Below are 13511 nucleotides of genomic sequence, written 5' to 3'. Positions count from 1 at the left end.
AAAGATATTGACAAAATTGAACGGGTCCAAAGACGGACTACAAGAATGGTGGAAGGTCTTAAGCATAAAACGTATCAGGAAAGACTTAATGAACTCAATCTGTATAGTCTGGAGGACAGAAGGAAAAGGGGGGACATGATTGAAACATTTAAATATATTAAAGGGTTAAATAAGGTCCAGGAGGGAAGTGTTTTTAATAGGAAAGTGAACACAAGAACAAGGGGACACAATCTGAAGTTAGTTGGGGGAAAGATCAAAAGCAACGTGAGAAAATATTATTTCACTGAAAGAGTAGTAGATCCTTGGAACAAACTTCCAGCAGACGTGGTTGGTAAATCCACAGTAACTGAATTTAAACATGCCTGGGATAAACATACTGTATATCCATTGTAAGATAAAATACAGGAAATAGTATAAGGGCAGACTCGATGGGCCATGAGGTCTTTTTCTGCCGTCAGTCTTCTATGTTTCTATGTAAAGAGTATGTTTTGCACACCTGGATGAAGCCAAAGGTGCTTTGACTGAGCTTTTGGTCTCTTCCCCTTGAGAAGGAGCCTTTGAATGGCTGGCCTGTTGCATTAGATGCTTTTCTCGGAATCCCCTCCGTAGTCAGAAAGGGGGAAGGGGATCATGTCCTGCTAAGTACCCCCACATTTCTGGATTTATATTAGAGCGGAATCGGGGAGGGGAGGTAATTCTTAAATTAGCAGACATCTTTCCCCCCCCAGTACTCACTGAATATTAATTTGGATAAGGCCAAAGCACATGACAGCCTGCAACTCTTGTTAGCATTTGAAATTTGTTCTCTTCCTCTGGAGAAGTGCCTTAAGCATCCAAGATTTGGTATGTTCTAAGAAAACAGAGCTTTTGCTTTGCTTGCTAGAAGCCGCAATCTTTTACGTACAATCATTCTTGGCTATCAGGGGGCCTAGAGGCCATGTAGCTGTGCCTTCTGGGGACTTTTCAAGAAGATTGCTTAACCTGGTAAGAGATTATACAGGACCCTTGAAGGAGTTGGGATGCACCCACCATTTCTTCCCCTCTGCGGAGCTAAACTGGGAATGAAAAAGGGTCAAGGCAGGAGGCGGTCTCCCTCGGCTGCAACCAAAATTTAGACTCAGTGCTTAACACAAACCGGGGTAACAAAAACAAGGACATACAAAGCTGCATAATGGAAAGCTATGTAGTTTCCCCCCTGCAGTTTTTATTCAATGGGAGACAATGCTGTGAGCCTGGAGGTGCCAGAATGCCAAGTTGTTTGGGATATTTCTTCGCTCATGAACCTGTGGAATCTGGAGATGTGACTGAGGTTTAAACCTGTTGAATGTTTTATTTTTCTTCTAATTTTTTGCTTGCTGCAACTATATATTTCCTCTGTACCTGTTGTGGTTAGCTTGCAAGCCAGGCTCATTGGCCACGGACTTTGAGCCTGATGAGCCGGGGCCATCTGAGCACAGCCAGCCTGTGTGGATGCTGGAGAGTGAGCCAGAGGAAGATGGAGAGTCTGGATATGAGAAGCCTACAGTGGCTGTAGATTCCCCAACTGGGGATGTGCAGGCCCCAACTGGGGCTTTGCCAGGATCTGAGGACGAGAAATGGGGACCTGATCCTGAATGCTCAGGTGAGGATAAGGGGCTGGCAGGAGCAGTTGAGAAAGATCAGAAGGAAGAAGTGAGCACAGCTGTGCCTAGTCACCACTCCCCGAGAGTATTTGAGGAGTTTGGAGAGTGCTCTTTGCAAGAAGTCAACATTCGTGCCTCCGGAGGAGAAAAGCCTGAAAAGAGTGCTTTTGCCTGATAAACCTGGATTCAATACTGGACATTTATAGGTTTAATCTTGTGAGTAGACTTTTGGCTGGGAAGCAAGTGTGTGCCGTTATCTTATCAATATGGCCTCACCCCCCAGACTTTGACAGGGAGAAAGACATTGTTTTGATTTGCGTGTGTGAAGTAACAAATGTCTCACAAAGAACTCTGGTTTTATTTGCAAACTGGGGAAAATCACCATTAGATAGACTTGCACAGTATACTTGTTCACAAAACATGACTCAAGATGATGTGCAAACTTGGTCATTTGTAGAATTAAAGTAACTGCTGCTAAATTAGTTACTGGATGATTTCAGTTTCCAAAAGATGCATTCAGAAAGCCAGTCATCATTGGTGATCCCTCCTCTCCCTCCTTCCGCATTTAAATTGAGTGTGCTCTTCCAGAGTTGATCGCTGTGAACAATTCCCAAATGCAGGCAGATCTAATCATCCAGATCCTATCAAATGTAATAGAATTCATGCCCATGGAGGCTATTTTCGTTCCATTGGTGCCACTACACTCAATGAGGCCAGGAATTTGGATTCTTAAGTCACCCAAACAGTTCTTTAAGGCGTCTCCCTTCCCTGTTTGTATATTGGGAAGTCTGGATGGACTGGACCATTAAGTTTTGTTGACCACACCAGCAAGAACCTGACTTGCCACCTGTCGGTCCTACTCTCAGGCTTGCAAATAACCTGCGACCTAAATGTGAGACTTATCTTCAAGCCAAGGAGGGACATGGTAACCACTTTGGAGAGACTGACTGCATTGAAATTGTGTGGCAACACAGAACACATCAGAACACAGTATATTAACTTGGAATATATCGTTTTAGAAGGGAAAACTAAGAGCTTTCCAAATCATTGTAAATAATGTTTTCTTGATTAAGCCACAGTTGGGCACTCAAGACACAGTATATGAAAACTAAACCTGCTACAATTTCTTTATGCATTAGCCTGGATTCTATCAAATGTCTTCCATGTTTTGCTATTTTAAGAAATTCAGGTATGTGAATAGGAAGAGCTAATAGCATTGGATAAATTGTCGTGTGCAAGTGATAGCACTAGCACTTAAGACTTATAATGCTTCCCAGTATTTTACAGCCCCCTCTAAGTGGTTTACAGTGTCAGTTTCTTACACCCAACAATCTGGGTCCTCAGTTTACCCACCTCGGAAGGATATAAGTCTGAGTCAACCTTGAGGTGTTGACATCCTAAAAGCCAAATTGCACGCAAACCAGCAGTCAGCAGAAATAGCCTGCAGTACTGCGCTCTAACCACTGCGTCACCACAGATGATTGAAGTCTAGCTTAAACTCTGAATTGAGGAGATGATTTTCAATCCTCCTTAATTCTGTGAAAGGAGACGGTATTCAAGAATGCAATAAATAAATGACAGAAGAGAATATTTCACTGCCTTATATTTTTCTAAGCTGAAAGTATCATTAAAAGAAACATTCAATACATTATTTAAAGTTCCAGCATCATAACATTTATAGAAGTGAAGGCACATTCTTGAGAAGATCATGACATATGCTCCACGTAAACCAATATTGCACACGATTGCTTAAAGTTCTTTTTAGCCTTCTTTCGACGACCTTGGAGTGTTTCCTGAAAACGGAATCAGATGATCTGGGACTTCAGCTTTTGACAGCAGGAAGCAAAAGAGGCTCAGGGAGGCAAAAACAGTTCTAGCCTTTTCAAAACAACAACATGCAGTTAATTTTTCAAAGTGGAGAAAAAGGGAAAGACACTTGCCTTCGTTTGTGAAAGAGAATTCTTTCACAAAGGATCTGAAGAACAAATCTGTTTTCTCAACTTACCCAAAATGTTTGGTCAACTGGTGTCTGTCTCAGATCCTTAACAAGACTGGGATGAGGACCAGCAGCAGTTAAAATATCTGCTGCTGTGGAATGTGCAGGACAGACATAAAAATCTTCAGAAATCCCCATCATAAATGCAATAAAACCAACCCTGCATTTATTTTAATTTTGGATGCACTGAAGTATGTTTGCATGAGATAGACAGGTAATCCTTGGCTTGTGACAAAGGAAGACTTGCGACTCTAAAACACTTCCAGCTGCCAACACTCCCCCCCCCCTTCGTTCAGATGACTTCATTTTGGGTCTTGGCAGCAACCAACTGGTTGAAGGTCCTATGGTCATCTGACTGCAATTTGCAATGCTTTTTGAGAAAGTGCCCATTCAGGAGAATGGATTCATTTAAACAACCATGTGATTCCCACAATCACGGATCTGTAAAAACTCTTGCACAAATTGGATAGGCCATCTGGATGCCTCAATCCACAACTTTAATTACTTAGGACCAAAATTCTGGCCTAAGCCGAGAACTATTGATTGGTATACTGCTGGAGTGAAAATCTGCTCTGGAGGCATTCCAACCCCCCCCTTGTAACTTGGGGAGCCTGCAAAAATGCTTGGACTGCAGCTTTGCATTATCACCAGCCATGCTGCTGCAGGATGCCAGATGACCATGTCAGGAACCAGGATGGATGGAAACTTCCAAGAGGGTTGATGCTGGCTTGGGAGATCTAATCAGCTAAAGGACATTAAAAGCGCCATCACTAACCCTGGACCTCCCCTGAAGCACTTTTTCAGCATTTTTTTTTAAAAAAGGGACTTTTTAAAAGCCAGACAGAAAAAGGGGAAGAATGACAAGGGGAAAATCCTGACTTGCATATATGTCTGCATATATGCTTTGTCTAATAACTTAAACAAATCAGAAAAACATGTTCCAGATACATGGAACTACCGGAAGCAAATAACAAAAATAAATACAGTTCAATGAAACACAGAGCTTGTTCTAAAATCTGCTTTGGAAGCTTTTTGGCTGACCTCTGACCGTCTTCTTTATCAGGGGCGCTTGAGGCAGGAACAGCAAAGTTTCAATGAGCATTGCACATTCAAAGCATAGAAGCAACTTTTGGTTCTTTGAAACAAAGTCAAATATAAAACCTGATTCACAAACATACCAATATAAACACTCTAAAAATCTTACCAAGGCATGCCAAGATGGCAGAAAAACTGGAGGAGAGATTTAGAAACTGAAACTACGGAATTCAATTCACTTTTCAGTTTTCACACTTTGTAATACTATTCACCTGGCTAAGCTGAGGCATATTACTTCTTACACTGAGATATATACTGCTCAAAAAAATAAAGGGAACACTTAAAGAACACCTCCTCTGAATGAATGAAATATTCTCATTGAATATTTCGTTCTGTATAAAGCTGAATGTGAACAACAGCATGTGACATTGATTGTCAATCAGTGTTGCTTTCTAAGTGGACAGTTTGATTTCACAGAAGTTTGATTTCCTTGGAGTTATATTCTGTTGCTTAGTGTTCCCTTTATTTTTTTGAGCAGTGTATAATATGACGTGCCCCGTTCTGTGAACAGAACTTTTTTATATACATTTTAAAAGCCCAAATTTACTTTGTTCCATATCAAGAGCATCAATGCTGCTCTTCCGGGAGAGCCTGGGCAAGTCAATTTCCCTGCTCAAAGCTGAGAGCTGCTCCTGTCATGGGCCCCTTTCTCTGCCAGGTTTTGGCCAGAAAGCAGGATAAAAGCTGCGAATATTGGGAACCATAATCCACAGCCATCTTGGCTGAGGTGGGCTGCTAAGGTGGAACGGTGACATGTGCTCGCCCCCGTGGCTCTGAGTGCTAGCGGAGTCCAGCACAATTCTGGTACTGCACCTGTGCAGGTAGCAAAATCACGCGTGGAGATGCAGGCGCGCCCGTCTTTCGGCATGTTTTTTTGCTTCCGCGCATGTGATTTTGCTACTTGCACAGCTGCTGTAGCAGAATTGCGCTGGACTCCGCTAGCACTCAGAGCCATGAGGGCAGCCCACCTGTGCATCTTGGGCGGGGGCAAGCCAACCGTGAGCCTCCGTTTCCAAACAACCCGATCCGCTAAGAGCAGAATCAGAGCCTGGAGAGTGAAAAGGGGGGCAATTCTTCCTGGACACAATCTTTTCCTTTCCCATTCTCTCTTGGAATCCTTAGTGGATGCAACAGGCCATTCAGGTTTTTTTGTGAACAACTCATAGGAAACATAAATAAATAGTACAAGGTATCCCTGGAAATGGATTTTCACTAATCTATGAACAATTTTGCAATGGTTTGTTTTTCTCGGCACAATCCCTGCCATTTTCTTAGTCCTCTCTCTTGTGGAGGCCACTCCCAGAGGGCCAAAAGAGGAGATAAGGAGTTTTAAAAGTTGTGGCTTAGGCTATGTTTCTCTAGGTGGCTACTCCGAATAGCTTTATAAGGGATATTAAAATGCCTAAATTGGCTGACTTCAACCAAACTGAAAATGAAATAAACAATCTTTTTCAAGAACTTTGATCCTGACAGATGTAATCTCACTTCTTTCATTGAAGACAAGTCCATCATAGGTAAAAAAGACCCCATTGATCTTTCAGGGCTAATTCTTGCAATTCTCACTAATTCAAAATTCTAAAAGCAACAAAGTCAATTTTGTTTTGCCGGAAGCTGCTCATAATTGAGCCAAATCTCGTCTTCTCTGAATCCTCTCAGCTATGCAACCCTGACCAATTATTTTAACATGATGGAACCCCATGAGAAAGGGCGGGAACAACAGGGAGGCCACTGACCATCTCAGGTCTTCAGGGGTCTGTATGAGGATGGAAGGAAAAAGGAAGAGCTGATTTTGCTGGACTCCCACAAAAAACGCAAAGGTAAGAAACTGGACGGCATGTGAAGGAGTGGCACAGCTTTGATTCCTGCAAAACAGGCAGGGGAAGAGCAAGCTAACCACAAGAGTCTGTTCTGGCAGGCCTCACAAGCCACAAATGAGGGCAGGAGAGAGGAGAGGGAGTCCTGCTGAGGCCCAGGCAGTTCCAGAGCCTGACTGGCTTCCAAGAGCCTCAGGAGGAGGAAGAGGAGGAAGGGGAGGGTCCAGTCCGTGGTTGGCCAAGAGGCAAGGCAGCCAGAAGAAGGACCGCTCTGCTTTCCCTCTTTCCCAGTTCCAGATGTGACCTTCCCTGAGAGTGCCTCTGCTTCCGGCTAGAAGTAAGGCACGCTTCTTTGGTAAATGGGGAAATAACAGCCTAGAAACTATGGGCGGGCAGCAGCCTAGAAAATATCCTTATTTTGGCTTCTTCCCCCCAAAATCATCTTGAAAAACGACTCAGTATTGAAACTCCGAGTTCTGCTCCATTTTGGAATCTTTTGTCCCAGTTCTGGCTGCTAAGAGGGTCAAAACAGTGTAGAACACACTGATCCCCCTGTAGCAGAGAGTGCTGAGCAGGTCCAGCACAAGAGAGCCAAGGACCCCCTGGGCCTGATCCACCTCTTCAGACGGTCGTGTCGTCTTCCTCCCGGGAATCCCCAACCAGAAGCGAATGCTTGTCAGGCTCGCTCAGGGCAATGTTGCTGAGGGAGTGCTTGTCGGAGAAGAGGGAGCTGATGGAGGCTTGGCTGTAGTGGATAATTCGGTCCATGAGGCTCAGTTTTGGAGACCCAGGTCCAACGTCGTCAATCCCGATGTGGACGCTGATTTCCGAGGCGCTCTTGCACCTCACCTGGGTGCAGGCGTGGCGCTCGTACTTCTCACAGGTAGGCTTCTTATAACTAGAGGGGAACACAGCCTAGATTGGTATGTGGTTTCTTTTTTTCTTTTTTTAAAATAATTTTTATTAAAATATATACATTTAAAACACAACATATAAATACTTAAAGGCACACAGTTATACACACACACAAATAAAAAAAGATTCAAATTATTCTCGTCCATTAAACACATTATCTCCATAGTCATTTTTATGGCTATTACAGACGGTGATACTGAAAAAGGAGATAGTTTTGGTTATTTAATTTATATACATGTTTGCTCTGCTTTTAATCGCCTTGAATCAATCAATATTGCAATATCTTAGTTAATACAAATCAAATGGTTGATCACCGATCTTTAAAAGGTTATTGTTTAAATAACTTTATCCTTCTTATTTTTATATCTATTCATAATTATATACTAATTTTGTTCTTTCCTTATTTCTAAGCATTCATAAAATTTATTCCAAGTTTTATAATATTCTGAATCTTCTTTGTTATTTAATTTTAATGTCAACATGTCTGCTTCTGCACAATCCATAATTTTCTTTATTAATATGTAATCATCTGGTAATTCTTTTTGTTTCCAACATTGCACTACTGTGATTCTGGCTGCTGTTAGTATATGCAATATTATATAATACTGTTTTTTCCCCCATTTTTGATCTGTTATTCCTGTGTGTGGTTTCATTGAAACTCGAGCAGGGATTGCCCAGACCTTCAAACCCCAAGAGCCCCATGTGTGAGGCTAACTTTTCTGGCACCTTCTATATTATTATTTTTTTTTGGGGGGGGGGGGGGGGGGCACACTTTGTGTCAAGAGTGTGAAGGGCGCAACTCTTCCACAAAACTACTCCCGGTCAAGAAACTCCTGGTCATGACTTCTCTCTATGTCTTCTGTAGCCGCAAAACATTTTCCTACCTGCTTCAAGCCTATCATATACTAAACTTTTTCTTTAACCAGACAATGTTGTTTTGCAGGACCTAGGAGAAGAGCCTTCTCTGTGGGGGATTCGTACAGCCCCCACCCTCCTTGCCTTTCGTATGAGTCTGAAGACTCATCTATGCCGCCAGGCTTGGAGTCACTAGACTCTAGCCCCCTGGCCGATTAATGTATGGTGAGTTTGTTGACTGAATGGATATGAGTGCATTTTAATTGGTTTCTGGTTTTTAGATTTTTAACTATAATTAATTGGATTTCGATGTACATTGTTCTTTATATGTCCTCGGAGAGTCCTCGGAGAGGGGCAGCATATAAATCCGAATAATAATAATAATAATAATAATAATAATAATAATAATCATCATCATCATCATCATCATCATCATCATAATAATAATTTATTCTTTATTTATTAATTGGATTTGTATGCCACCCCCCTCTGAGGACTCAGGGTGGCTCACAACATATCAAACAATATACAATGTACATATCTTAAAAATCCAATTAATATCGCTAAAAAACTTTAAAAACCCTAATAATATTTAAAATCATTCATTCCCATTCACACAGCAAGACATACTACACTTGTCGGCCAGGGGGCTACGGTCTAATGGCCCCAATCCTGGCGGCACAGATAAGTCTTTAAACTTTTATGGAAGGCGAGGAGGGTGGGGGCAGTACCAATCTCGGGGGAGAGGAGCTGATTTCAGAGGGCCGGGCCCCCCACAGAGAAGGCTTTTCCCCTAGGTCTCGCCAAATGACATTGTATAGTTGATGGAATGTGGAGAAGGCCGACTATGTCGAACCTAACCAGTTGCTGGGACTCAAGCCTTCCTTGCCCAGAGCCCTGTGAAGGGGAGCCTGGTTCCCTTTCCTGCCCCAAGGAGAAGGCCTCTTCTGAGCTGGGTCCACTTTGCGTGGTTCTGCACTCCACTTTCATCCACCCACCAGCACGCATCCAGAGAGCAACTTTGCCATCCTCCACATCCAGCCCTCTCCCTACAGGATGCGGCCCACTAGGAAGGTAGGCAACTAGAAGAGCATCCTGGCTTCTCCTCCTCATTTAGCAAAAGACCAAGACCTGGATGGCCTTTCACTAACGGGGATCTCTCCCCCCCAGAAGGAACCCCCCACCCTCTCCTGCACTAGTCACCCAGTGGAGCTACTCCCCTCCTGTCTGCAGAGCTACTCACAGTTTTAGCAGCAGAGAAGACAACACAACCGACACAGAGGAGGCTGCCATTGCTGCAGAGCCCATCCAAGGCTGCAGAACCAAGCCGATCGGCAGGAAGACACCTAGGGACAAGCACACTAGAGTTTGAGGGAGCGCCAAAACTCAAATACACAGAGCGTGGTGTTTTCATAGAAGATTGATGGCAGAAAAAGACCTCATGGTCCATCTAGTCTTCTCTTATACTATTTCCTGTATTTTATCTTAGAATGGATATATGTTTATCCCAGGCATGCTTAAATTCAGTCACTCTGGATTTACCAACCACGTCTGCTGGAAGTTTGTTCTAAGCATCTACTTCTCTTTCAGTAAAATAATATTTTCTCACGTTGCTTCTGATCTTTCCCCCAACTAACCTCATATTGTGCCCCCTTGTTCTTGTGTTCACTTTCCTATAAAAAACACTTCCCTCCTGAACCTTATTTAACCCTTTAACATATTTAAATGTTTCGATCATGTCCCCCCTTTTTCTTCTGTCCTCCAGAGTCCAGACTATGCAGATTGAGGTCATGAAGTCTTTCCTGATAAGTTTTATGCTTAAGACCTTCCACCATTTTTGGAGCCCGTCTTTGGACCAGTTCAATTTTATCAATATCTTTTTCTAGGTGAGGTCTCCAGAACTGAACACAGTATTCCAAATGTGGTCTCACCAGTGCTCTACATAGCAGGATCACAATCTCCCTCTTCCTGCTTGTTATACCTCTAGCTTTGCAGCCAAGCATTCTATTTGCTTTCCCTACTGCCTGACCGCACTACTACTTCCTGTCACTGGGGGGAGGGGGGGGAGAGGTAGGAAAGAATTTCCTTTAATCCTCCAAGGCACATGTTCTTCATCGTGGATCAAAGCTGTCGAGTCCAATCTTACCAAATTAGGCTTCTCCCCAGCTTCAATACTCGAGATGGACTGTGATCTAGCACAATGATTCCCAACCTTGGCAACTTGAAGATATTTGGACTTCAACTCCCAGAATTCCCCAGCCAGCAAATCTTTGACAGCTGGAATCAGCAAGTAGCAAAGCATTTGCCCTTGTAAAGTGCCATGCGCTTCCACCAGTCATTTTGTATGGCAAGAATAAAAGAACACCATTCACTAAAAGACTTTGCCCTTGCGGCTCAGGAGAGGTGGAGACTGAGGGGCATATGCTCCTGAGATGCTCCTTTTATACGGAGATTAGGAAAAAACACATTCTGCCATTAATCGCAAGGTATCCAGGCTGCTTAGACACTACTTATCTCCAGTGGTTGCTTAAGGATGAACAGGACATAATCACAGCACAGGTGGCCAGATTCTGCACAGCAAGTGGGGGATTTGTCGCAAGTGTCTTCTTCACCATAGAGATATATACAGACCATCTGTGGTTAGCCTTAAAGTGTCTAATCCACCATAGCTAATTTATACAACAAATGTCGCAACCCAGTTTATTCCTTTCCCTAATAGTATTAAACTGACTATAAGCCTCAGTTTATTGGATTGTAATTTTAGTGGTATTGACATGTGTAATTGAGAGACTGGATTTTATCATGGGTTTTATCTGTTATTGATTGCTTTATCTTGCATCATTTGGTTATACTTTGGCTGAGTGTTTTCGTTTGTTTTGGTTGGATTGAATTCAAATTGAAAAGAGGGGATTTAGGAAGCTACTTGCAGAGAAAAACATTTTAAGCCCTCCAAATATATTTTCTCTGAGAAAATTCAATAATTTCCTCTTTCTCTACCTAAACTAACTGGAGCAAAATGGGAGGGAAGTCTGGAATTTGATGCCCTCTTCATGCTGCTTTTCTTAGGTATCATTTTCTGCAGATTTTTAGCTTTAATTATTAGCTCTATACACATAAATGTAGAGACCTTTTGTGGAGGACACCATGCAGCAGTTAACACCAACAGACATTACATACCTGCAGCAACGGGAATACCAATAAGATTGTATATGAGAGCAAAGACAAAATTGATCCGTATCCTTTTAACAGTTTTCCGTGATAAATCTATGCTGGCCACCACATCCAGCAAGTCGTTCTGCAAAACATGTTGTTTCAGAAATTACTTCACAGGATTAATTCTATCAATCAACGCTTTAGATTCCTGGTAACTTAACAAAGCCCCCTCTCGGCTAACTCAGCACCATTGGCCCATTTTAGAAAGTGCGCATATAATCAAAAAATGTAGGGAGCAGGCTGAAACAACCCATAACCCCGAGGTCTGCTTTGCATCCCTTTCCCCTTCCTCTACTTTCCAAAGGAACTGCTGGGCTTCTGACTCGTCTGGAGAAGAAGCACACAAGAGGGACCCCTGAGGCTGTATAGACTGGGCTTCAAAGAATAAATAAGCAGTGCTATTGCTATTATTTTCTATTTCCTTTTCCGGTAGAGTGCTTATTTATTCTTTGAAGCCCAGGGTTCCTTCTCCATAAAGTCTATACTTCACAGCCCTCTCTAAGCAGTTTACAGAGCCAGCGTCTTGCCTCCAACAATCTGGGTCCTCATTTGACCCACCTCAGAGGGTTGGGAGGCTGAATCCACCTTAAACCCAGTGAACTTTGAATTGCCAACTGCTGGAAATCGGCAGCCTGCAGTAATGCATTCTAAGCACCAAGCCACCACAGCTCATCTTTCAAAATCTTTTAAAATCCTGGCTCTGGCCTGCTGACATTGTACCCCCTGTCTACCCACTGGGCCTTTCATCAAAATAGGGTTCCTGGCCACCAAAACAGTCAACGTTTTTCATTAAAATGAAGAAAAGCTGCCAATAAGAGCAATTCAAGAGTGGGACGAGTGGCCTAGGGGCCATGACCCTCCCCCTTCCCTGAAGGAGTCCTCCACCAAGCAGAGCTTGAGTTAAAGCATCTCGGATTCCCCTGTAGCTTTTCCTCCCCATTCCACAAAGGAAATGCACAAATCAATGCAGGCTCAGACTTTGGCAGAGTCTTTCCTTCCACGGCACAACTTACCCTGATCAAAACCACGTCCGCTGCTTCTATAGCCACGTCTGTGCCTGTGCCGATGGCAATGCCAACGTTAGCCATGGCCAGGGCTGGGGAATCATTGATGCCATCGCCCACCATAGCCACCCGTTTCCCTTCTTCCTGCAGCTGCCTCACTTTGGCAACTTTGTGGGAGGGCAGAACTTCGGCAAATACTTTTGTGATGCCAACCTGAAAGCAAAAGTGGGAAGGTTGAAAATCCCCAAAGGAAGGACACTATAGCAATAGCATTAATATACCGCTTCATAGTGCTTTTACAGCCTTCTCTAAGCGGTTTACACAGTCAGCTTTTGGCCCCCAGCAATCTGGGTTTTCATTTTACCCACCTCGGAAGGATGGAAGGCTGAATCAACCTTGAGCCGGTGGTGAGATTTGAACTGTTGTACTAGGAGTTGGCTGAAGTAGCCTGCAGTGCTGCACTCTAATCACTGTATCACACTGGCTCTTGGGGGGCAGCACCAGGCTCCGAAATCAGGGTGAGTCAAGCCCCCCCCCCCCCTACATTTCAAGAGACCCTGGTTTTCCCAATACCTATCTCCAGTCACCGGTGAGGGTGTATGTAAGGTACGTTAAATGAAAATATGCTATAAGACAACTGCCTAGTGGAGGCATCCAGGGAACCCTCAGGAATCCAGCAGCTTACCTGAGAAGCAATCGACCTGGCGGTTTTGGCATTGTCCCCCGTCATCAGGACCACCTCCAAACCCATCCCCTTCAGAGTCCGCACAGCAAGATCTGCTTCGGGCTTCACAGTGTCAGCAATGGCTACCAAGCCACACAATTCCCCTAGGAGACAAACATGTTCCCATGAAGGCACGGATGCCTCGGAAAAGACCCCCTTTTCCATTGTGTTCCTTCCTAAACTAGGATCTGACTTAGTCATGTTTCACAAGATAAAGACGTGTTGATTGTTGTGAGCTGCCCACAACAATTTTTGAGAGTCAGGCAGCCTACA

At 43.6% G+C, this 13511-nt stretch overlaps 1 protein-coding gene across 3 annotated transcripts in view; it reads right to left on the bottom strand.

The window, feature by feature from the left end:
• Positions 1-6160: 6160 nt before the first annotated feature.
• ATP7A (ATPase copper transporting alpha) overlaps positions 6161-13511 on the bottom strand; it is a 46393-nt gene continuing 39042 nt past the window's right edge. For all 3 annotated transcript variants that reach the window (XM_070759613.1, XM_070759614.1, XM_070759615.1), the window contains 5 exons: positions 13200-13342; positions 12524-12727; positions 11475-11592; positions 9541-9643; positions 6161-7425 (listed from right to left, as the gene is read on the bottom strand). In XM_070759613.1, the coding sequence (XP_070615714.1) occupies positions 7149-7425; positions 9541-9643; positions 11475-11592; positions 12524-12727; positions 13200-13342 (845 nt within the window). In that variant the 3' untranslated portion in view covers positions 6161-7148. The remainder of the gene's footprint in view (positions 7426-9540; positions 9644-11474; positions 11593-12523; positions 12728-13199; positions 13343-13511) is intronic.

Source organism: Erythrolamprus reginae, chromosome 8 (genome assembly GCF_031021105.1).
Source record: "Erythrolamprus reginae isolate rEryReg1 chromosome 8, rEryReg1.hap1, whole genome shotgun sequence".
Taxonomy (NCBI): domain Eukaryota; kingdom Metazoa; phylum Chordata; class Lepidosauria; order Squamata; family Dipsadidae; genus Erythrolamprus; species Erythrolamprus reginae.
This window is presented reverse-complemented; position numbering and strand designations above follow the sequence as displayed.